General features: G+C 37.1%; 1 protein-coding gene across 1 annotated transcript in view; it reads left to right on the top strand.

Moving 5' to 3' along the window:
* Positions 1-305: 305 nt before the first annotated feature.
* NUP133 (nucleoporin 133) overlaps positions 306-24,038 on the top strand; it is a 30,418-nt gene continuing 6,685 nt past the window's right edge. Inside the window, exons 1-21 of the mRNA XM_084202698.1 lie at positions 306-533; positions 1,625-1,743; positions 2,532-2,635; positions 3,687-3,794; positions 5,413-5,544; positions 5,976-6,146; positions 6,822-6,977; positions 7,073-7,143; positions 7,724-7,871; positions 8,683-8,830; positions 9,494-9,651; positions 10,383-10,474; positions 12,756-12,919; positions 14,362-14,456; positions 14,574-14,798; positions 15,787-15,909; positions 16,364-16,463; positions 17,422-17,664; positions 18,833-18,966; positions 20,590-20,748; positions 22,139-22,274. Of these exons, the coding sequence (XP_084058824.1) occupies positions 349-533; positions 1,625-1,743; positions 2,532-2,635; positions 3,687-3,794; positions 5,413-5,544; positions 5,976-6,146; positions 6,822-6,977; positions 7,073-7,143; positions 7,724-7,871; positions 8,683-8,830; positions 9,494-9,651; positions 10,383-10,474; positions 12,756-12,919; positions 14,362-14,456; positions 14,574-14,798; positions 15,787-15,909; positions 16,364-16,463; positions 17,422-17,664; positions 18,833-18,966; positions 20,590-20,748; positions 22,139-22,274 (2,971 nt within the window). The 5' untranslated portion in view covers positions 306-348. The remainder of the gene's footprint in view (positions 534-1,624; positions 1,744-2,531; positions 2,636-3,686; positions 3,795-5,412; positions 5,545-5,975; positions 6,147-6,821; positions 6,978-7,072; positions 7,144-7,723; positions 7,872-8,682; positions 8,831-9,493; positions 9,652-10,382; positions 10,475-12,755; positions 12,920-14,361; positions 14,457-14,573; positions 14,799-15,786; positions 15,910-16,363; positions 16,464-17,421; positions 17,665-18,832; positions 18,967-20,589; positions 20,749-22,138; positions 22,275-24,038) is intronic.

The following is a 24,038-nucleotide window of genomic DNA, read 5'->3' as shown; positions in this document are numbered from 1 at the left end:
AGCGAGAGGACGGTGTTTCAGTTTGGCGCTGAGGAGCAGCCGGGATCGCCACTCGCGCCCTCAGGGTCTGGCCGGGACCCGGCACGAGCACCCTCATGGCCGCCGCGGGGTTTCAGCCGCTCCCCGGCAGGGGACGCGCCGCGCTCGGATCCTCTCGGCTCTGTTCGGCTCCACCCGGAGCCGTTCGGCTCCGCCCAGCTCCTCCCGGTCACACTCGGCTCCGTTCGGCTCCCGCCGGTGGCGCTCGGCTCCCGGCGGTTCCCGCGCGGCCCCGCCCCGCGGTGACGCGCTCAGCGGGCGCCTGGCTGGCGGGAGCGCGGTGCCGGCGCCGCTCCCGCACCCACAGCCATGTTCCCGTCGGCTCCCGCCTCCCCGCGGACCCCGGGCGGGTCGGCCCGCAGGCCCCTGGGCAGCGCCGCGCCCAGCCCTCTCTCCCGGCCGGGCGGCAAGAAGGGCCTGCCCGTCGTGGCGGCAGCCGCCTCCCCGGTGCTGTTCTCGCCGGCGGCGCGGAGGAGCGGCTCCCTCTCGGCGCGGTGAGTCCCGCCCCCCTCGCCGTTAGGTGCCCGAGCCAGTGCGGGTACATTACGGTACTGTGTGTTAGAGCCGTACGCGTACGGCACCACGTGTTCGGCGTTGTGGGTACCCCTTAGTAGGTTTTGATTTCCCGGGTTCCTCAAAGATGCCCCTGTGTGATACAAGTATGATATATGAAAATTATAAGAACTTCCGTATTTATAAAGAAGGTAAAACAGTCAAAGTTCAGGCTTTTCACACCCACCCCTCTCCCCAGCTTCTTCCCCTGTCTTCTCCTTTCCATAGGGATCAAAACTGAGATGCGGCATGAGCCCCAGAGCAGTTTCAGGCTTCATAATCTCTTTTCTTGGGAGCAGCTATTTGTTGTGTAGTTGAGATAAAGACGGTTGCCCATGCTCAGTTTTGGGGAACTTTTACTTCAAGTCTGCTTAATAATTTTTGCTAACTGGGTGCGAGGATTGTCCGCTAGCTATGAATCAGCTTTTACCATATCACGCAGGGAGGTCTGAGACGTCATTGTGAGGAGAAATAAAAAGAGGGCATTAACTTGTAAAAGTAGAGAAATTTGCCCACCTCGTTGTGTTCAAAAGACAACACAGACCTGCGCTGTTCCAGAGAGGGAAGGTGGGGAAAGATGCAAAGCAGCTTTTATAAATGGTAGGAAATGCAGCCTCCCCAGCAAGCTGAGGATGACAGAAGTGCTGTTGGATACGAGCTGCCATGGCTGTTTAAAGTGTTGCACAGTGTGTGCTGCCCTGCAGTGCCAGAGCTAGGGATGGAAGTAGCTTCTCCTGACATTGTGAATGTCTTTATTCTGTAGATAACCAGTGTGTAGAGAAGTTGAACAGTGAGTTTGTTGCTGGTGAAGTAATGCAAAGTAATTCAAAGTCAGTTCTTTAAAAATAAAGAATTTGATGACAGTTTGATGACTTGTAAGGAAGCCACCAAGTTATTGCTCCGGGTGGTGTTCCCAGAGAAAACGTTTATTTTACATAAATCTGTTTCTAAATAGATAGTCATGAAGTAAATTTCTGCTGAAAATGATGAATAAGCAATAAAAGGTTAACTGTAACTTTTTGTTTTGTTTAAGAGCGACTCCTACCAGAGTTATCCAGCTTCCTACAGCAACTGAGACTATTAACTATGATGTTAAGGCTTTTGGATCCTCTCTGCCTGTTAAGGTTATGGAAGCCCTGAAGAAGGCTGATGGTAAGAACTGATGTTATTTTTCTCCGTGAAAATTGACAGGTGAGAGAATTTTTACCGTGTTGTTGATGGCATTGAAATGCTGACTTACGGAGGAAGCTAAAATGTCTGTGCCTTGCTTTGAATCCAGCCTGGTAACAATGTAACAATAATTATAGTAATGCCCATGTGGGTGTGACTGCATCAAAATACCCTTCAGGTGCTGCTTATGCAATTTATTGTAAAAAAAACAAGGGTATAAGGAAAACAAATAGTAGGTTTTTAGTAGCTTTTGCTTATTGATTCTTCCTTACCTTTTTTACTTGTTTTGATTTTGCTGTGTCCTAGAGGGGATGCTTAATATTTTTCTTTATTTCAATTCCCATTTATCTCTTCCAAAAGCCCTAGTGATACAAACCTTTCCCTGAGTTCAAGAAATTGGTCTCCTGAACAATTTTTTCTCTGTGAATAAGTTTTTCCTGTATAGTAGATACAAGAGGAACCAAATATGTATCTTAAAAGTTATGTTAAAATTCTTGAGTGATTTATGAAGCTGTTATAATCTGCTCTAAATACATGGAAATGTGTTTTGGGGTTTTTCATTCTCAAAGGTTGAGGGTTTATCAAGTGAATTTTAAAACTAGATGTAGTAATTTGATATGTTAATCAAATAGATGAAATTCTAACATGAAAACTAGTTTAATAGAAAATATTTCTTATTTTCATGTAAGAATGAAAGTTGATTGGTTTAAACATTACTCTGTAGTGTTTTAAAAATCTGAATGCTTTAAAGAAGTTACCTTTTTATGTAGCTGATGACCAGCTGAGCGTTCAAGTGGATGAAAGTGGATGGGCCTGGCTAGTTCATAAGGAGAGGCTGATTATTTGGAAGATTGGTCAGTCTGCAGTAGCTAAGGTAACTAAAGGGTCAAGATGGAAAGTCTGTATTTTATGCTATTTCAACTATGGTTATGTAGTTATGGGGTTGGGGTTTTTTTTCAGCTGGAGTTTGTCTGTTTTCCCTCAAAAGCAGCAGGATTTGATATGAAGTCATGCTAACAACAGTAACTGAAACGCAAGCTTTTGAGAGAGCTTATAATTTTTATATTCCTCCCTTCAGTTTTGATTGTCACCTTGGCACTAAGGTTAATTCTTTATATTTTAATGGGTGTGGCTCTTAGATAGACTTGGTAAAGCTTATTTTCATAATTAAAATCTAGTTGATATGTTATGGATTGGTTTAGATTATTCTGGGACCAATTTTCCATTTGCAACAAGCCCCAAAAACACAGTTAATTTCAGAGGTTCTGAAATTCTGTTTCATGTGTTCAGAGGTACTGAACATATGTTTCACCTAGATTTCTTAGGTCAAGAATTTTTGTATCCCCTCTGGACAGTATTTCTTTCAGCATCATTTCAGTGATGGTCAGAGAAAAACAAAATCAAAGTTACAAAATCAGTTTCATTTAATCAGGACAATGTATGTTCATTATACAGGTCCTGCACTTAGAGGGGAGTGTCAGGTGTACACATTCTGGCACTTGAAGAGATTTTTCAAGGGATTACAATTTTTCTGGCTGTTTAACTTCAAGGGCATAGGTGAATGAGTGTTTCCTCTCTCTACCCTGTTAGTACCTAATAAATTCTCTCAAGCATTTCTAGTTTAATATTTTTTAATATCATGTTAAGGAATAGTCAAATAGTTCAATATTGCAGTGTTGTGAGAAACACTCAGAAATAACTAAAGAAAACCAGTGATATTTGAAAATTTGAAAATGTTTTTTAGCTGTTTGCTGGTTGTGACTACCTTGTTGAAATTCTTTCTTGACATTTTTTGGTTCCCTTACACAGTGTCTGGGTTAGTTGCAATGTAGTTTTTAGCAGGATCAAAAAGTCCAAAGATCTGTGGCAGAGGAATAAGTTCTTCCAGTCTCATATTAATTATGGCATCTCTTTCTGTCTTCCAGTTATCTCTGTGCAAGGAATTGCAGCTGCCACCCAGTGACTTCCAATGGAGTTCTAGTTTAGCAGCTATATCTTGTCTCAGTTCTTCAGGGGAAGCACCTTCTCTTCAGGTGATCAAATTTTAAATTTTAGTGTTTGAAAGCACCTTAAGAATAACTTTGAATATATCTTTTCTTGTCAAAAGAAGTATTTGAAAACATTTGGTGGTATACTATCCATTCTAAAGGTCAGGATTGATAGTTGGCAGTAAATACTTCTGAAGTAAACAAAATTCTGCTAGTCCTTTTAAATTGCACCATGTGCATCCTATAGGATCAGATTAAATAATAGTTTTTCTAAGGACTACTTGACATGCTTTCATAGCAAACACAAATGCAGTAAACTAAGAGGTGTTGTGTTAACAAACACCAGCGCAATCCAAATGGGGTCGGACCAAGTGCAGTTTAAGTGCTGCCTGAAAACATTGTTCAGTGAATTAATTGCCAGTATATGGATACTGATGAGAGGCAAACCCCAGCACCCTCCCCTTGCTGTTCTCTGTAAGGAATTTGACACTGGAAGGACAGACTTAATCTGTCTTGACTGATTGGTTTCCTAAGTGTTTTTTTCCTGAGTTACTGTATTAGAGGGTGAGGTTCAAAGATCAGTTGTGTTCTGAAAGTGTGTTAATGTTTCTGTTACTATCATTCATGAAAAGAACCTCTCATTTTCAGCTTAGATTTCAGTTAATACATGTGATGCTCTGATAAAACTGGCTAAGAAGCTGTGCTTGGAAGTAAGTAGCAGCACGGAATATGTAATACAATCTTTTATTTTGATTTGTTGTGTTACTCTTCCAGATGATAAAATGCAATCTTAGTATTTTGGGAGAATCTCATGAAACCTGACATGTTCTGACTTAGTTTAAGAGGAAGTAATACACCTAACTCTAAAACTTAATTGAATTTTTTGATTTCATAATTCTTTAATTTGTGAATTGAAAGTCCGTGTCTAGTAATAAATTGGTTAGAAAACTCCAAGGAGCTCTATAACAACTCCCAGCTACAGTTCTTCTACTGTTCTGTAATTTTTACCTTTTTTTTAACAACCAGTAGATTAAGTGCAACGCTTTTCTCTAAATCTCTACCTGAACAGTCTCTTGCTTCACACTTTTAATTTGGTATCTGTGATTTCCTGAGTTATACTGTAGACCTATGCCTTTGAAGAGAAGAGCTGCCATGTGATTTGATATTTCTCTTAAAGACACTAGAGCAGTTTTTTTGCTAAATTATAATCTGCATTTGAAGCCTTCCATAGTAGCTTTTAACTCTTGGCATCTGAAATTCTCCATAGGCCCTTTTCTGTTTTACAGCTATAAATTTTGTTTGCATTTCAGCAGCAGACCATGAATTATCAGGAACAAGAACCAATAGAAAGCGTTCATTAGGAAAATAAACGTGTATAACATTCCCTGCACGAATTAAGTTGTGCTGCAGAATGTTTTTGTGATTCAGTTCCAGGTCTGTCAGTGTGCATCCACGTGTATTTGCTATAATCTTGTGTCTTTGTCACCCACAGCCTCGATGTGTAAAATAACTTAAGTTAGAGCTGCAGTCTGATTTATTATTATTATTATTATTATTATTATTATTATTATTATTATTATTATTATTATTATTATTATTATTATTATTATTATTATCATCATCATTATCTTGCCTGTTCTCTTAATTGCTTTTTCACTTCAAGTCTCTGGCAATAATGGTTGCTACCAGTGAAGGTTCTGTGCGCTACTGGCCCAATCTTGCACACGAAGGATCCTATACAGACACTTTCACAGACTTTGGAGGCTCTCTGTGCAGTTTCCTCACAGCAGTAAAGGTAAAACAGTATGATTTATATTAAAATACCAGTTTTATTCCTAATCTAAAAGTGGAAAAATATGCTCAACTTTATTCGTCTTAGATCTGCAATAAATGTGGTACAGGTAACACTATGTTTTGTGGTACAGGTAACACTATGTTTTGTCATTAGAGTCCGCTGATTATTTGAGAGTTTAGTTCTGTTTTTTAACTGAATTTGAGTTTCACGGATAAAAATGTTACATGAAGCTAAGAAAATGAGTCTCTGCCAGTGCTAAGTACCCATGAGATGTTTGTCTTTTTCTAAGGATGCCTTGTGTCTTGTTCAGCATTTACCCATATGAGCTGTCATAAGGCATTTTAGCTGACAGTAGAGTTTTCTAGAGCGTGATTTAAGTTTTTTTCAATGTAGTTGCCTTTTTTAATGTAATTGCTTTCTCTTTTTGTTAGGGGGGAAGCTTTATTTTATCATCTTCCAGAGGTCAACTAGTCCGGTTGATACCTGATAGTTCTGGCAAGATTCATCAACATGCCCTGCCACAGGGGCAGGGCATGTTTTCTGGAATTGGTAGAAAGGTTTCTTCTTTCTTGGGTATATTGTCTCCTGGAAGTGATGCTGTGGTAAGCTTGAGAAACATTCATCTTCTTTAATTTCTCTTTGTAATTTCTAGCCTGTGTTTAAGAGAGGAAAAAAGAAGATTGTATAAAGATGTAAGATGACAAAAAACACATTACTCACTCAGCTCATTTATGTTACTTCTATTTCTTTGAAATTTGAAATAAAAACAGAAACCAAATAAATCTGTATGTTTTGTGAAGGCAAATGCTGGCTTCCTCTTTAGCTCTGAATAAAAGGCAACTCTGGAATAGTAGTCCTTTCTGGGGAGTATGCAATGGTTGCATGTCGTGCCCCTTTCTAGTGATAGCCTCATTACTAATTGAAGATACCACCATGTAATTCTTCTTTTCTGATTTATCACTGCCAATGGTTGATGATTGGCTTGAGTTTTGTCAATGAACTCCACAGAAGTTGGCGGGAAGTACCATAAATGTTTTTAGTGTAGGTGTTCTTTTATCTGTAAAATTAGACTTCTCTTGGAAGTTATCATAATGCTCTTCTTGGGTGCAACTTCTGTATATTGCCCAAGGAAGTGACTCTTTGTATAAGAGTCACTCTTATACAACCCTCTGAAGAGTCACTCTTATAAACCACCCACTGAGGGTGGTTTATATTATTCTGTCCAAATATTCAGGCTTTTCTTTAACCTTTTTCACTTTTTCATTTTTTAAATGCAGATTTCTAGTGTTCTTTGGGATAGAGAGAGATCAAGCTTTTACATGCTAACAAGTTCAAATCTAAACAAATGGGAGATTGATGATTCATCAGAACGTTACATTTTCAGCTGGGATATCAACAGGATCCTGAAAGAACATATTACAGATGCAATTTGGGTAAGAGCCAGCCCAACTGGAAAGGGTTAGTGTGTTTGTTTTAATTGATAGCCTGTTTATATTCAGTTATACAACAGATGAATTTCTTTTTTTAGGGATCTGAAAGTAACTATGAAGATATTAAAGGAGGAGTAAATGTACAATACATGGATTTGCAAGAGAATCGGTAAGGAAGTACACTTGCATCTGGTAAGACCTTCATTTATGAGATAAATCTGTTCTGTTTTCCTGCAAAAATTTCATGTAAGTAATTGCAATTTAATTTTACTGGGGTGGAACTGTTGATAAAATAAGCACCTTATATTAGGTAGTTAGGTTATCCTATATTTCATGGTATCATCTTTTTAGCATTACAGATCTTTACCTGATAATAATTCCCTTTCCTTTTTTTAGTTTCATTTTATCAGGATTGTGTATTTGTTTTGTCTTCATTTTACAAAGACAAAAAACAAGCAACTGTAACTTATTCCAGCAGATGCATAGAATTTAGTATCTCTTGCATTTGATTTAATACATGAAATTACAACTGTCTTGGTTCAGTTTTGTACTGCAATATGAATATTGTTAATAAAGTAACTTGGAAGAACAAAAAGCATAGTTTTTCTTTCTAGAAGAATTAAAGATTAAACAATATCTAGTTGAGATTGTAGTTAGAAAACCTTTTTTTTATTTTTGAGTGATGATTTTTGAGCAGGTTAAATATGTAATATTCATCTCTCAATGGTGTGATATCTGTTGTTGAATAGTGATGGGCTGGTCATACTGGCTGCAGCATGGCATCCTGGAGATCGTCCATGTCTTGTCTACTACAGTCTGATAACAGTAGAAGATAAAGGCTGTCAGATGTCTGATGATGTTGTTGTGGAGGTCACACAGTATAATCCAACTTTTCAGGTATGCTAATGGAGGTTCTGATACCAATTTAAGATTAAGTTCAGTATCAGGTTTTTGTCTAAAGGAAAATCAGTTTCCCAGAAGTATGTATTTCTAATATTCTGAGGAAAATGTTTACCAACATCTCTTAACGTTTAATACTAACTGTATGTAAAGTTTATGCTTTGCATTATAAATTATAAGATAAAACCCTCAAAAAGAAGTGTAATCTGATTTATTTTAATTTTTGTGCTGTCTTTGAAAGTTTCTACAAAGTGATTTTATTGTATGCTCTTGTAATCCATTTAGAACAGATCTCAAACTCTGGGACTCTTGTTGTGGGACAAGGAATTATGAGATCTGTTATTTGGTCCTTGCTAGGCAGCTGGCTTGCTAGGAGGAGAGGACATTGGTGGTGTGTGGAGTATATTGTTTGTGTTGTGTCTTCTGGAAGCATAAATTAGATTATGGGGATTAGATTGCTTTGGTAAACTTCTTCCACTCTTCCCTCTCCCTCCACTGCCTGTAATGGCATCTTAAGCTCAAAGGTGGAAGAGAGTGTGAAAACTGTTGAATAATTGATCTGTTTACTTATCTCTCCGTGTGAAATTAGCAAGAATATAATGCATATGGAAGGGGAAAAAATCCCCAGGATCTAAAATTTTAGGGCAAATTAAAAGTCATTTTGTTTAGTTTTTTAGCTTGTAAGTTACACTCATACTTCATTATTAAAAAGTAAAACAAGTTCAGGCAGCATGGATTAGCATTTACAATTTTATATGTTTAAGGGATTGATTATGTATGTGATATTGTTTGTATTCAACATTTTCAGTCTGAAGATGAAGTGTTGTGCTGCCTGGTAGTCCCAGATTACTTCAGCCATGCTGCTTACCTTTACAAGGAAGATGAAGTGTTTGCTTGTTCCACTGGAACTGGCAGAATTTCCTTACCCCAGGAAAAAATCATATTTGGCATACAAGGTAACTTGCTGTGGGGGGAAATCACATTTTGTTAGTACCTCTTGATTCAATATTTTTACAGTATTTAGATATCTCAGAGAGCAGTGTCATACTTGTGCTCCTTTATTAAATGTTTCAAGTTGAGAATGTCTTTGGAGTGTATGGAGAAGTGCTGATGTGACAGCCAGTCACGTTGTTACTCTACAGTGTTTCAAATCAAAATGAAGCAAATCCCTGGTTTTAGTGTATGAAAGGATGGGGGGCTTTTGCTTGTGGGGCTTTTTCCTTGGTTTTTCTCTTTCCTAATGTTCACTAGGGGTTGATATTTTTCCTTGAAGTTAACTCAGTGCCAGATGTCTCTAGATATGTCATCCATGACCTTCAAAGGTGTTTTCAAGTACAGCAGGAGCATCAGTCCTTAGGTAGAGATTGAATTAGCTGAATCTTGAATTTTTTCTTTGTTTCTTCTCTTTTCTTCCTTTTTTTTTAACACTTGCAGTATCTGGAAGTCTACATCTAGAATAGCAAATAGTTCCACAATTTTTCTAAGTCGGGTGCAGTTATCAATTACTGTTGGTTTATTAATGACAAAAGTGAATAATTGTCTGTGAAACTGTTAGGTTTTGGCCTTTAAATAAAGTGGTAATTATGGGCTTGCTTTTTTTCCCCCTCTACTTATTTTAGGAGATAGTATATTAGGAGCAGGTTCCTGTAATAGCCTTCCCATCTTCTTTGCCAAAAAAAGTGGATTTGTCACTATCTTGTCCAGGGAAAATATTTCTGTGCTTCCTGAAGACCTTGAGGATGCCCTGTCCTCTTCTATTGCTGGACCAAGAAGTGAGGTAATGGTTATTTGTTTGCCTGGTTGAAAACAGGGTGCAAATAAAGTCGTTTTTATGTCACTTTGAGTTTTCACTGTGGAAATCCTTCCTCGTTTGTGTTTAAAACTTCTTTTTAAATAGAGACTCAAACACTTGTAATGAAAGCAGTTTTCCAAACAAAAATTTTTACATCTGCCAGTTGGAGTAGCTTTTTTTTGTTTTTTGTTTCATAGTTGAGGTTTCCATGAAATTTGCATTTTTTCCTTATAGGTGTGTTGGTGTCAATCACCAGGCCGAATATAACACTATAACCAGTTGTTATTATTAACTCACATTTTAGTGGAAGGCCTTTGTGTGATTGGGCTGATGAAACTGTTTTTCTTAACAAACTAGTTTCTAGTTTAGTTTGTCTGCATTTAAACTGTTTTTGTGGGTAATAGTACTCAGGAATATCTTTTGAATCCTGTCAGAAATGGTGTGTTTGAATCCTCAAATAGTTATCATTAAAAATCAGATGGGCATAGTAAGTTGGTGTAAGTTCCTTTGCAGATGGTGTGAATTTTGGTCAAACCTCTGTGTCACTTTCATTATAACATATCTTAGAGGTTTATGTTTGACATACTAAACACAACTATTTCCAGGTGGTAACTTTATTTTAAATCTGTGGCATTACTACTTTAAAAAGTTGTTTTCATTTCATAATGAAGATTATTATTTGTCTTGCAGCTAAAGTTTTTATTTTGCATTTTCAGAGTCCTGCATTTGATGCAACTGGTAGGCTAGAAGTTATAGCTCAAGAAGATAAAACCAAATTATTGAAAGCTGCTTTTCTACAGTACTGCAGGTAGAAATTGTACTTCATTTTTGAGACTCTGTTTGCTGTTTTTGAAGGCACTCTGGTATTTGAGTAAGAGATTGTCTTGGTTAGGATATTCCTGTGCTATTTTAGTTGTAGCTTTTTTAATGACACACATCTTTATTAGGAAAGCATTAAATGGCTAGTGTAGAAGGGATATGTGCTAGAAAGGAGCAGACTTCTGTAATCTCAATCACTTGTCACTTGCTCTGTGTAAATTCTATGGGTACGTTTGTGCCAGTGAAACAACTTTCAGCTTTGCAGTTTGACTTATTTGTTCTTTAGTAAGTGGTGTTTTGTTGTTGAAAAAACTTCTTTGTCCTCATTTTTATTTGCCTAGCTGTTTTCAGTAATACTTTTGAGTGTACTTGTGGCTATGAAGATTAACTGGTATAGCAGACTTTGGGCAGGATGATTCTTTCTTTCAGATTGGCTGATATGGAAGAATAACTAGAAAAAAATACCATTTGTCCAACTATCCTGATTAAAACAGGATAAGTGTGGGGAGGCATGTGATGCTCCTGAAAGGTTTGTTGTTGAGATGAGTGATGTAAACAAAGAAGGAAAAGGAGAAAGAAGAAGAAGATAAGCAGATCTGTAGGCTTAGAATAATTATAGTTAGAGGGGACTGTTGTCAATATTTATGTATTTAAAAAGCAAAGCGGACAACCCACACACCCTCTTAGGACTAATCTCCTTAAAGAGTCTTAAAACTTGGAAAGAACAGGTTCAAGATAAAAAGTGGATAGGAGTGCTTTTGCCATAGAACTTCATGTGAGGTGAAAGATAATGAAGGGGATTAGACATAATAAAGGATAACATTACAAGATCTGTAAACAGGCACAGAATTTAGACAAATTCTGCATGTGTTCAGAAGTGCCATTAAACAGAAGCTGCTGGATGTGGCTGGAATAGCTGTGGTCTGAGAGCACGGTTAACAAACAGTGTTATTGAGGATGTGTACAAAGGGGTTGGAAACAGAAGGAAGTGGGAGGTAGTAAGGAAAACAGTGTGAAACAGTATGAAAGTTGGAAGGTATTTCAGTAAAAAAATCTGGGTTATATTTATGAAACTAGAAGAAAATAATAATTCTTTGTATATAGTAGTTATTCTGAAATTTTTTCCAGAAAAAAAAGGTCTGGTAAAATGAATGGAGCAGTATTCCACAGAACAGATGTAGCAGTGGCCTGTCAGATGGCCAGTGACTTGATGCAGACCAAATAATGGAAGGTTGTGCAGCCACTGGAAGTGTAAAGTGTACCAGCTGTGCAGTGAGCTCTGGCAGCTTTGTAGACCTAGTGATCTTTAGAGGGGATAGGAAGTTCTATGGAAAGATCAAGTTGACGCTTTTTGAGGGCACTTCGTGATTGGAAGGAGCTAATAAAGTCCCGTGTAATTTCCTTAGAAACACATCCTGCTGGGTAGTAAAGATGGGACTTTCTTTTTTAATAGAAGATTGAGTTTATTCCAGTTTTTCAAAAGTATCCTTTGTTTTAGTTTACCTTTGTGCAATTTCTGGATGCACTGCTGGGTTGTTGGGGTTTTTTTTAATTCGTAGACATCTTGGTCATTTAAATGTTCAAAGTGAAAGTTTCGTGAAAAATAGAAATACTTCCAGTGTTGGACTGACAATATCCCTTCTCAGTCAGAATACTATAATTTTTTAGTCACAAAATCAAATCCCTGGGTTTTGTGTATAGTGCATAATTCTTACATAGAAGTACAACTTCATGCCTTGAAGGTCTGTGTTTGGTTGCTTCTTGCTCTTTTACTTACTGATATGAATAAGAGAGGATTCTTTGAAATGATAGGAAATAAAAATAATGCATTATATTTGCTGAAGCATTTTCCTGAGAGCTTTTATGAGCTTCCCCTCTATTGCCATTAGTGGGAGTGACTGAGAAAATGAGAAAATTTTCAAGCAAGCAATAGCAATTTAGGGACTTAACTACTAGATACATTCTGGCTTAGCTCTGTGTGATGAGTCTTTTCTCTTAAATAATAATAATAGAAGTAATTTTATAAGTGTGCCTTGACTCCTGGCTTGTGCTTTTTGATTTATAAGTTATGCAGCCTTCTTGGTTTTATAGAATTGGAGTACCTTTTATCCACAGTTAGTTTAGAGAGATTTCAAAAAATGCTTGATGTATATAATCTAAAAAACTTCACAAAAAGTGTATCAGAAAATCCTGTTAACTGAGGGTTTTTTTTTTTTTCTGTGATCCTGTTGGTTGGTTTTATTTAGCATACTTTGTTTCATTTATTTCAGGAAAGATATAGTCAATGCACAAAGCATGGTGATGGAGCTCTTTCCAAGTAATGCAGACCTGGAGTCTGATGCTGAGCTGGATAGAGCAGTGACTCAGATCAGTGTGGACTTAATGGATGATTACCCTGCCTCTGATCCAAGATGGGCTGAATCTGTACCTGAAGGTAAATATAATGTGTTGGTTTTTGAGCTTTTTGGTTTGTGGTTTTGTTTGTTTAGTTGGTTGTTTTGTTTTGTTTTTGTTTTTGGGGTGTTTTTGTTTTTGTAGTTTTTTTGTTGTTGTTGTTGTTGTTGTTTTTTCTGAAGTAGTGTCTGTAACATTCTAGATAATATACTTTAAGCTTTGCAAGGAAGGCATAAGTGTCCCTTGCCCTCTATCACCACTAGATACATTTCCAGAAAGACTTAAAGATGCATCTTTTGATATTACCAGATAAGCTTGCAGTCTGCTGTGATTAGTTCTTGACTTCATACAGTAAACACAAACAGCAAGGAAAAAATATTTCTGAGAAGCGTACTTTGTGCAAGGGTCAGGTGGTGTTTTTCTAGTATTTCCATGATTCCTTGTGTAGTTTTGAATCATTTTCCAAAAAATAGATGTGTTAAGAGAAAGAGCTTATTTGTTCATTCTTAGCCCCTTTGTCAGTGTAACTGCCCAGCTTCTGTTCACCTTGGATCCTGGGTAGAGTGAGCTGGTATTCCTCTGGGGCATTGGTATTTATATCTGCCTGAAAGAGGACTAGAGAAATTGGTTTATGGGTATTTGTTGTACATAAAGGATTAAAGCAGACATGTTTTCAGCAAGAAACTTTTTGTTCATGTTTTGGTGTCTCTTACAAGTTTTAATTTGAAAGTGGCCTCAAACCTCTAGGCAGTAGTTGCCAGTTACAGAGTAGAGGCTTAATTTGAAAGTTCATGTAAATAGTTACAGATGGATGATGTCTTGTTGTTTGTGTGGGGCAGCCAGTTGGAAATTGTCGGGCATCACATCCTCACTATTTTCTGAATCAACTTTATTTTTAATTTGGCAGCCTGTCTGTGCATATTCCTGACTAAAGCCAGAAATGAAAATTGATCGCTTCTTGGAAATTGTCTTGCTAAGTTTGCTCAGTGATAGCTCTTCCAAGTTTTTATGTTGATATTATAAGCACACTTAGTTTATACAAAAAAATCTGGATGCAGAGTCAATTAGATCTATCAAATAGATTAGAGCCTGCTAACGCTGTAGCTTCTAGTAGCTGTGGTCTAATGCATAATAAATTTAGCAATAGCTAGTCCACCATGAGGATAAAAATATGAGTCTGGATCCTATTAAAACTAGAATATGCTCGTGACCTGCTATTTTAGCAGCATAATGAATTGAATATTTCACACTAGTACTGATCAAAAGATACTTTATTTCTTCTAAAAGCTTTTCTTCAGCCATGATAGAGTTGAAAAAGACTAAAAATAGCATGGTAAGCAGTATATAAATGTGTGTGCATATACTGTAAAAAGTATACTGGGGTACCAATATGAAAATTGACAGATTATTTTACCTCAGAGGCGCAAAACATCCAGAAATTAAGATATCAAGTGCTCTGACCTAAGATTTTACTTTTTTTAGAAGCAATTGGTTTCAGCAACACATCTCTCATTCTTCTTCATCAGCTAGAGGATAAGACAAAAGCACACTCGTTCTTCATTGAGTTTCTTCATCAGGTAAGTCCTACTGTGCTTTTGCTATCAGCCCACACAGTTTATTACTTTGTCTTGATTCCTCTAGAACACTGTTTAAAGTGCATGGGGTGTTTTGTTTGTTTTTTTTTTTAATAAAAGGTTGGTGTGTTTGAGCGTCTGGGCAGTTTTCCAGTGCGAGGGATATCGATGGCCACCCGACTGTTGCTCTGTGAGCACGCAGAGAAACTGGCAGCAGCTATTGTTCTCAAGAATCACCACTCCAGGCTGCCTGAGCTGGTGAATGCTGCTATACTGATTGCATTGAACAAAAGGGAATTTGATGTTCCACCAAGCCTTACCCCTGCTGATGTGTTCTTCAGGGAGGTAAGAAACCTGTCCTTCCTGAATTACTGTAGAGCCTTGCACCTAGTAACTGTTACAGTGCTTTGAAATGCTCTTCGAAACTTTTCCCTGTTAAACTGTAAAAATCAATTTAACTTTACACAACCACCCTTTCAATAGGGATAATGTGGTAGTATTTTCCTCACTTTGGTGTATGTACTTTTGTTGTGTCGGCAGCTGAAACTCAATTTCTGACAAATTTTATGTAGCAGAAGTAAAGTTACGATTTCCAACTACCCAACATGGATAAGCAATGTGAAATTCTCTGACACATTAGGAGATGCATGCTAAATTATAATTTTTAAGGGATTAACTGAAGATTATGAAGCTTTCCAGATAGGAGAGCTGCTTTGATGAGCTGTCCTGGATGGAATTATTTTAGTTCAGTCACTTATAATTTTTGTCCTCTCTAACATTAGTCAAGCTAAGTTAGTCTCAGTTTATGCTGCGTTCCGGTCAAGTGCTCCGTCTTTATTTCTTTCTTCCTTCTTGAGAAGAACTATGCACAAAACATTTATTCTTAGGAAGTTTTTTACTGCAGTGAACAATAGTTGCTAAGGGAGAAAAATAAATATAAAAGAAAACAGACATAATAGTCTGCTATTTTAAAGCAGATATGTTATCCAGTATACTTTATGTAACAAAGATTCTGCTGCCAAATATTCCAGAAGATTATGGAGGAATATACTTAATGGAAGTGTATGAAGTTGTCTTCAGAAATGAGGAGTTTTTCCTTATTTTTTCTTTCAGATTTAAGTCCAGGAAGAAGGTATTTTTGTAGTTTTAAGTATTGTATGAACCATAAGCTGGTTATCATTATGCATTAGGGTAGTTGATACCTTTTAATATTTTTGGCTATTTATGTGGTTTATACTAATATACTTATTTTTCTATACAGCTCTTGGCTTTCAGGTATCAGCTGATAGTGGACATGTTTGTGTTCAATGTAACTTTTGTTTCTGTCTTCAAGGTATCCCAGATAGATTCCATCTTTGAATGCTTATTAGAAGAGGAGGAGCAAATCCTGAAAGACATGCCTATTGAATCAATTGAGTGGGCCCAGATAGTTGTCAATGTGAACAACATCATTAAGGTACAGAACTGCCTTAACCAAGATGTATCTCGGAGGGGGAGATAAGCGCTGAATGGCACAGAACAAGTTGAGTGTAGCACATCCGAGTTACTGACCTGTGAGGAAAAATGAATGTGCTTTTCACGTGTCCAAATAGAGCAGGAAGGAAGAGACAGCCTTGGGCAGAATTAGGGACATTCCTTTCCTCCTGAACCACTGTTAAAGATAATTTGAGAAGCTGCAGCTTTGTTGGAAGTTGTGAAGTCATGAATAGGTAGCAAAGAGTGAAGAGTTTGGGTTTGAGCACTGAGGTTTCTAGCTCAGTCAATACGTCCCCATCTGTCCAACTGAGAAGGTGGTGTAGAAAGAATGTGGGTATTGAAGGAACATTTCAGAATTACAAAAGACAGCATCTTTTGTGGCCTGTGTATACTGAGGTAGACTTTAAAATACTGACATCCTTACCTTTCAATAGGATATGCTGCAAGCTGCCTGTCAGTATCGTCAGTCTAGAGCCTCTTTATATAAAACAGGAGAACTTCCAGAAAGAGAACCTGAATATATTCCATGGACAGGTGAGAAAATACCATTACATGTTCATAATTTCAGTCTGAATTTTAAACTTTCTGTTAAAAGCTGCTACAGGGTTGTCAGTGAGAGTAAGTGAAAATGAAGTTTTCATTTGGGGAATGAAATGGGATGAATTAATGAACTCTTAGTTTGTCTAGTACTGATGATGCTTTTTTAAAACTTGCATTGCAAATTTGGCAATAAAACCACAAATTTGGGAAAGAAAACTAATTTTAGAATTTTTATAGATTTTTTAATGCATTGGTTCTGTTTGGGAGATCTGTGGGGTACATAACATTAAAATAAATCATAAAATGTGATCCATAGCTGTTTTAAAAGGACTGATGATACTCTACTTGCATAAATGTTGTTTTGTTTTGAGGATTTAATAGTGTGAAAAGCTATCAGAAAAAAATATTCTCAGAAGCAGGCACTTTCCAATTGATGCTGAAGCTTACTTGTAGCCTCAACATGTAAAACATGTTTGTTTAGTGCTTCTAAGACAGAAGTCTTGGAGTCCATATTCCTCCTCACAAAAGCAGGACCCATGCAAACTCTTGATCTTGTGTTTTGATGACTATATCAAAATATTTAAATCAGGTTAGCAGAAATTGCCTTTTCCTTGTGTGTATTCTCTTACTTTGCTTAGAAATAGTGCAAGTGATTCTTTTCTTCTGAAAAAAGAGCTGATGTTGGTAGTTGGCAGCATAGATCTGCATAGTTCAGGCTTTTAGTTTACCACGTCTTGGCCCAGTTTTATATGTAAAAGTAGATGGGAGTAGTTGTTTATTGCTGAAGGTGGAGTGATGACGGTATTACTTTGATTTTCAAAACTAAAACATTTGTCTTTTTTTTCCTTGTGTTTTTTTAAATTATACATAGTAATGTTTTTCTTTTGCTTTGCCACAGATTGCTGTGGTGATTGGATTATTGCTTTAACGTTCCCTGTGTTGTTTTCCCAAGCCTCCAGCAGCCTCCGCGCGGCGATAGCGCGTCAGCACGGCACCGTCCTGAAGGTGGTGTATCCCCAGGTGGACAGCAACCTCCGCAGCGTGGTGGCCGAGCAGCTGGTGGCGCTCCTGGATTGCTTCCTGGACGGCTACGTCGCTCAGCTGAAGTCTGTGGATCGACTGGCTGATCAGGAGCGGTACAGCAGCGTGGAAATGGAATATGTCCAGAAAAGATCCGAGCTCTTGTCCCCTCTCCGTGAGTGCTCTCCGTGTTCTTTAACACAAAGATTAAATGGTCCATTCAATGAGGATTTGCATGTGTGCATGAATTGTTTGCTTTACACAGTGGCTTTCAGAGTACAAATGGCTGGTCTATGATTTAATGAGATAATTACAAAATAAAAGCAGATGACAGGTTGGCATCCAGGACTGCGCTCCATGTGTGTACCTGTTGTTAGACACCTTGGTGATTGAATTTTTGTCTTCTGCTGACTTGTTGCGTTTTTCTGGCAGTTTTTTATCTTGCACTGCCTGTCTGAAAGTAGCCTTTAAATGGATTCTAAATGTTTATATTGTTGCAAGCTGAGATAAACCTATATGCCTGAAAGCTTGTTTGGTGTTTTTCAGTGAATAGTTACATTTTGAAGCCAAATTATTTAATTATCGTACCCATTGTTTAAGGTGTTGCATGTGGTTAAGTCCTGAATGAGTAAGCCATAGAAAAGTTCCCTTTTGAAATGGCTATAAGTTGGTGTAAATGCATTTTAGTGGCTCTGGAAAGTTTAATTTCTTTTTTTGACTGAAGTAAATTGTATAAGTAGAACAATCTAATGATAATTTTTGAGCATTCTTAGAAAAAGCTTCATAAAATTATCATTGCCCACACTCATGGGCTCTACTAGCTTATAAATACATTTTGTATCATTATTTTCAATCTAAGGTTCATATTTCCTTACAAACAGAACTAAGTCTTCTGCTGACTCTTACATATTTAACTGAACGAAGAGGAAGAATCTAAATAATTTCTCTTCAATGCAAGCCCAGTTATCTTTATTTGTTCTGTTCTTTTTTAAAAGCCTATGGCTGCTGCTTTTTTGCTTTGTGCGTTTAAGTGGCTGTTATTGTAGATGTTAAGTCATGGGTGGAATTGCCTCCCCCAGTGCAAATAGCAGATGATGCTAACTTCCAGAGGAAATAGAAGACATGATGCCATTTAGTGTTCCCTTTTTCCCTCTTGTGCTGTGGGACAGAGGTGGTAGGTCTGTGAATGTGCGTGTGCATGGGAGATATATGCAGGAGGGAAATGTTCCTTTGGGAATGTGTGAGTATCTCCTCAATGACAACACTTAAAACTTGTTTCCATTTTTCTGGTCTCAGACGAAGGTGAGCTCCTTTGATAAAACCACTTTTTCTTGGTTACTTAGTTTCCCTGGGACAATACCAGCTGGCAGCTGCTTTAGCAGAGAAGTACTGTGACTTTGATATCCTGGTGCAAATGTGTGAGCAGACAGACAACCAGGCCAGATTACAACGCTACATGACTCAGTTTGCAGATCAGGCAAGTCTCTTATATTTCCTTTAGGTAGTGTTTTATAATAAGTTTGTACCTGAAATGTTGCAAAATTTATTATTTCTTTCTGGGGTTTCTTTTCCTGTTTTTTTTAAAATGCTTATATAATTATGTATACATACAGGGGTAATGTGGAAAATTGAAGTCGATGTTCACTGTAAAATATTCAATGGAGAATTTTACATTGGGAAAGCAAAGCTAGCCAGCAGAAATGAAGGTACTGCCTGTATGGACAATGCCTTTTTATGGGACCTTTTTGTGCCCCAGACATGTTTTCTCATTCTTAGCATTTTGTGATTTCTTCACTCAGGTGCTGTTGTCATTACACTGTTGTTTTATTAAACTAACATAACATAAAATGGAGGATAATTTCTAAAAGAGATTAAATTTTTAACTGTATAAATAGAAAAGTAATTAATGTGTTAATATAAAAGTAGTTAGGAAGAGTCGGAAGCTAGGGCTGTTACTTTGGGGTTTTTTGCATTGTCCTGCTATGTATTTGTTGGACGGTTTTTCCACTGTGTTAAAATTTAATGTAAAAATTAAGTGTGCTGAAATATTAGAAAGCTTAAGGAAGAGGTGGTAGAGATTGCTTGAAATGTGTGGGACTGGAACAAAAAGGTGTTAATTTGAGAATTAGTGAGATTAATTTGTTTAGCTTTCCATGACTATTGGGGAACAGAAATCCTGCACTCTACTTGTTTCCTAGTAAAGAGAGTACATAAAGGTTGTTTAAATAACAAAAACCAGAAGTATCAGTAATAGACAGAAATTATAGCAAAATTTTAAAGTAGTGCATCTTAAAATACTCAGCCTGACTGTCAAAGGAGATAAATTACCTTTTTTTTTCCCTCTTCATATGCTTTATTTTAAAGGGGACACTTAAAACTTCCAGAAAAGAAGTTACTGTTGCAAATGTAGAGATGAATAGATAAATCTAATGGATGGACTATCAGACTGATGGCCTCTTCAGACTTCATTTTTAAATTGTTAATGCAATTAAAATTTAGCGTTACTCTAATATTGTCCTGAAAAGACTAAATTAAATCTTGAACAGAAATCCAGATTAGTTCTTTCACATTCAAGTTTTTGAGGATAAAATAGGATGTTTTTTCTTTAAAAAAAAAGGTTTTTTTTAACCAATGTCTAAGAGAAGGAAGGTTAAAGATTAACTTTTAGGTAGGAGGGAATGTTTCAAAAACAGTGACAGCTGAAGTAAACTTTTTTATGAAAAGAAATAGTAGGCATAGAGTTTTGAAAGGGGGCAAAGAAACAGGTCTGAAAATGAGACAAGAAGAATTGTGATTGATGTGATTCCCATTCTTATGTGCTAACATGAAGAATTTCCTTTCGGCCCTTCCATCACTTTAATTGAAGGATTCTGTGTTTATCAGCATCTGTTGCAGAGAGCTCATGAATGCTTTAAACACCTTCTATCAGAACTCTTACGGGGATTTTTATCAACACTGTAATTTCTGTCGTGTGTGTGTTTGGCTTTATCAAGCAGGTTCTTACTCTTTTCTTACCAATTGTATTTTATAAAGTGCTTAGAAGGCAAACCAGATATTAAATGTAACTTTTAAAATTTGTTTGTATTTCTGTTATGTTCAGAACTTCTCAGATTTCCTGTTCCGCTGGTATCTGGAAAAAGGAAAGCGAGGAAAGCTGTTATCTCAGCCTATTGCTCAGCATGGACAGCTGGCCAGTTTCTTGCAAGCACATGAACATCTGAGCTGGTTACATGACATCAATAGCCAGGATTTGCAAAAGGTGGGGTTTCTTAAATACAGCCAATGGAAATACTGCATGTTGAACAGGTCAGGTACATATTCAAGTAGGTAATTGCCAGAGTTATGACTCTTCCCCATCAAAAGACAGCTTGTCCAGGTGAGTTAGGGGAAAGATTGCGGATAATTAATTTGGTACTTTTGGAGTACCAAAAGCCTCCCTTCAGGCACTATCTGGTATCTCATGTAAGCCACAGCACCATGTAATGGAAATTAGGGCTGCTTTTCATCCCTGGCTGGTGGCTTGTATTTTTTACTGAGGAAGTTTGGTTTGGCTACACGAGCATGACTTTGATGGAATTGGGGATTTATATTGAAGATCAATAGCATTATAATATTATCCAGCCAGGGAAAAACTGAAACTTCTCTTTCAAGACTAGCATCTTAAAGCTAAGGAATTTGGAGGTATCATGAAAGTAAAAAAGCTGTTGGTAACTTTAATTACTTACATTCATAGTTTAAAGTAGTTTTAATAGCAAATGTGCATGTGGGTATATTAATGTGACATTGTTTTTAAACATGATCATTCGTTGCCTTCTGGGCTTTCCAGTTACGTTCCCTCTTCTTGCTGGTTAGTCTTTCCTTCATTCTGCTAGACTTAAAAATACATTTAATTTAACAGTTAAAAGTATTTCAAATCAAAAATGGTTTCTTTCAGTCCATGTGCACGTTTGTTAAGCATGAAAACCGTGGAAATATTATCCTACTGCAAACTATAGGTTCATAATGCCGTATCCCTCCTAAACAAACAAAGTCCCACCCACCAACCCCAACCAAAACAAGTAAAAACCACTCTGAGAATATTGTAATATTACGTTTGTGTCACTTGAAGTTTTCATGTCATGGCAAAGCACTTTGAAGAGGGGGTGAAGAGGGGGTCTAATTCTGTGTAGGTAGTTTATTTCTGAGTAAGTGCTCAGAAACTGTTCCTTTGTGTGGTAAACGAATTCTTGCCTCTGTATTTGGTTACTGCAGAAGTTATACACAATTCTGGTTTTTCAAATTCCCACATTAACTGGTAAAACAATCTGCAAGAAAAAGTGTTCTGTCAAAACATATTTGCCTGGCTTTTATTGCAAAGAATTGAATTAGATCCTAAAGATACGTGTGAGATTGCAATTTATCCTTTGAGAGTGCAATAGGGTTTTTTTTATTAGCAATAAAAAGATTTTTTAAATATATTGTTGAAGGAGAGAGCATCTTGTTGGAGGGTGTAAGGCAGAGTTTCACTGTGCCAATTGAACAACTTTTAAAATTAAGGGTTATAGTATTGCAAACAATAAATAGCTGTGAGACTTCTGGTAAAATTCTTGTCTGTTAACCTTCTGATCCTAATTTACAAAACTGATTTCTAACATCTTTATTAATTTTAGGCTCACAGAACATTGCAGACTTTAGCAAATATGGAGACACGATATTTTGCAAAGAAGAAAACACTTCTTGGCTTGAGCAAATTAGCTGCACTAGCATCGGACTTCTCAGAAGACATACTGCAAGAGAAAATAGAAGGTAAGAAATAAAAACAGGACAAAGTGAAGAAAAGATTTACTAAATTACTGAATTAGAATCCCGTTAATTTTGGAGATTTGTTGATTTTTTATGTTGAGGGTGCTGACTTAGTGTGATAAGGATAAATGGGCTGATGATTTTGCTCATTTTAGGAAGCACAAAGAAGGCAGAGTGAGGCACTAACCTCAGTGTTCACTTTCATCTGTGAGTTAGGACTACAAGTATGGCAAATCTGTACCTTTCCACTTTTTCTACTAATATGTATAATATTGGCAAAAATAACAAGCTTCTTGGCAAAAATAACAAGCTGCACATGTACTTTGAGAAGTGGCTGAAAGTTGTCAGCCATTCACACTGAACATATTTTAATGAAAAATGAATCTGCATTTTATATTTCAGATGCAAGGTAAAAAGTTAATTTCTTAGAGCCCATTTATAGAATGGCTTTCACTTTTGATTTCTTCTCAAGTCCTGAGGCTGTTAGGCTATACAAGGAAATCCTGTAACTGTGCTGTAGTGCAATAACAGTTGCAAATATATACAGTTGTGATCAAGAAGTGCTTTCTCAAGGTTTTGCTCTCTTATCTAGGAAGGTTACCATGGCAGTGTTTTGCTGTACTCTGTCTGAAATTATGTGAACAGGAGAAGTACAAATATCTATCCTGCTTCTTTACCAAATGCAATGGTTCCACTGCTCTGCCATTCCTATCCCTTTGGAAAATACTGTTTGTGCAGTACATGTGCTGTGAGTTTGAGAAAAAGCAGTTTTGCAGTACTGGTTGAAGGATTCTGGCCACCAGGGGGAAGCTTTGGAATATGACTCAGGGTCGCTGTTCAAGCTTGCTTCTGTTTATCTGCGTTTTTATCCATCTATGTAATGAATAGTTCTTAAATCCTTTTGAAAAAGCCTGGTAATAATTAGGTTAACTAAGTAGGCTTTAAAAATTATTTTTAGCACATAATAATAATGTATTATCTGCCTTTTAAGTCGTATAGCATTGTATGAAATCTTGAAGTTTAAATCTGTTTTTTATCACTCTGAAAATGCCTGTGCTGATGTGAAGAATCTCACCTTTAAATAGGAAAATTTTAAAATGACAAATGAGATAATCAAAGCCTTATTTCAATGGACTCAAGGACTCTCAAAATTCATTCTGGACTGCATTCTGCTACACATTTCTGTGTGGCACATGATGTGGTTGTTAAAACTTAAACTCTTTGTGTATCACTTTCCTATTGATAAAGAAAGACTAATTATTTCCGCCACATTTTGCTTATTCCTCTAAACAGATGAAATGCTCCACAGAATTATTTTCCCTATTCTCACATGCAGTGGAAGTTGGTGGAAAGGGCAGTTAGTTGATATAATTCTATTTGTGGAATAATGTGTGGTTGATATTATTCCATTTTGGATGTCTCAGACTAGCAAGTTTCTCATCCTAAAGCAGCTCATACTGGCAAGTACAAAACAGTCAAAAATTGAACAGTTCACGAGATGGAACATGTCCATGGCACAGCTCCCTCAAGTTGCAACCAGCTCATTTTCCTGTGCAGTGCAACAGCTTCCATCCAATCCTCTGTATTAATTTTGAAGTTTTCGGGCAAAATTAGAGTTATGCATTTTCATTACACTGGGAACATGAGTAGAAAGTAAGGTCTGGGAAGGCAGTATTGAAGTGGAAGTATTTCTGTGCTTTGGGAACATGGATGAGAGTCCAAAGAGAATGCTTCATAACAAACGCTTGTAGACTTGAATAATACTGT

The sequence above is a fragment of the Fringilla coelebs genome, assembly GCF_963513975.1.
Source record: "Fringilla coelebs genome assembly, chromosome: 3".
NCBI lineage: Eukaryota > Metazoa > Chordata > Aves > Passeriformes > Fringillidae > Fringilla > Fringilla coelebs.
Note: the sequence above shows the minus strand (reverse complement) of the source record. Positions and strands in the feature narration are given on the sequence as shown.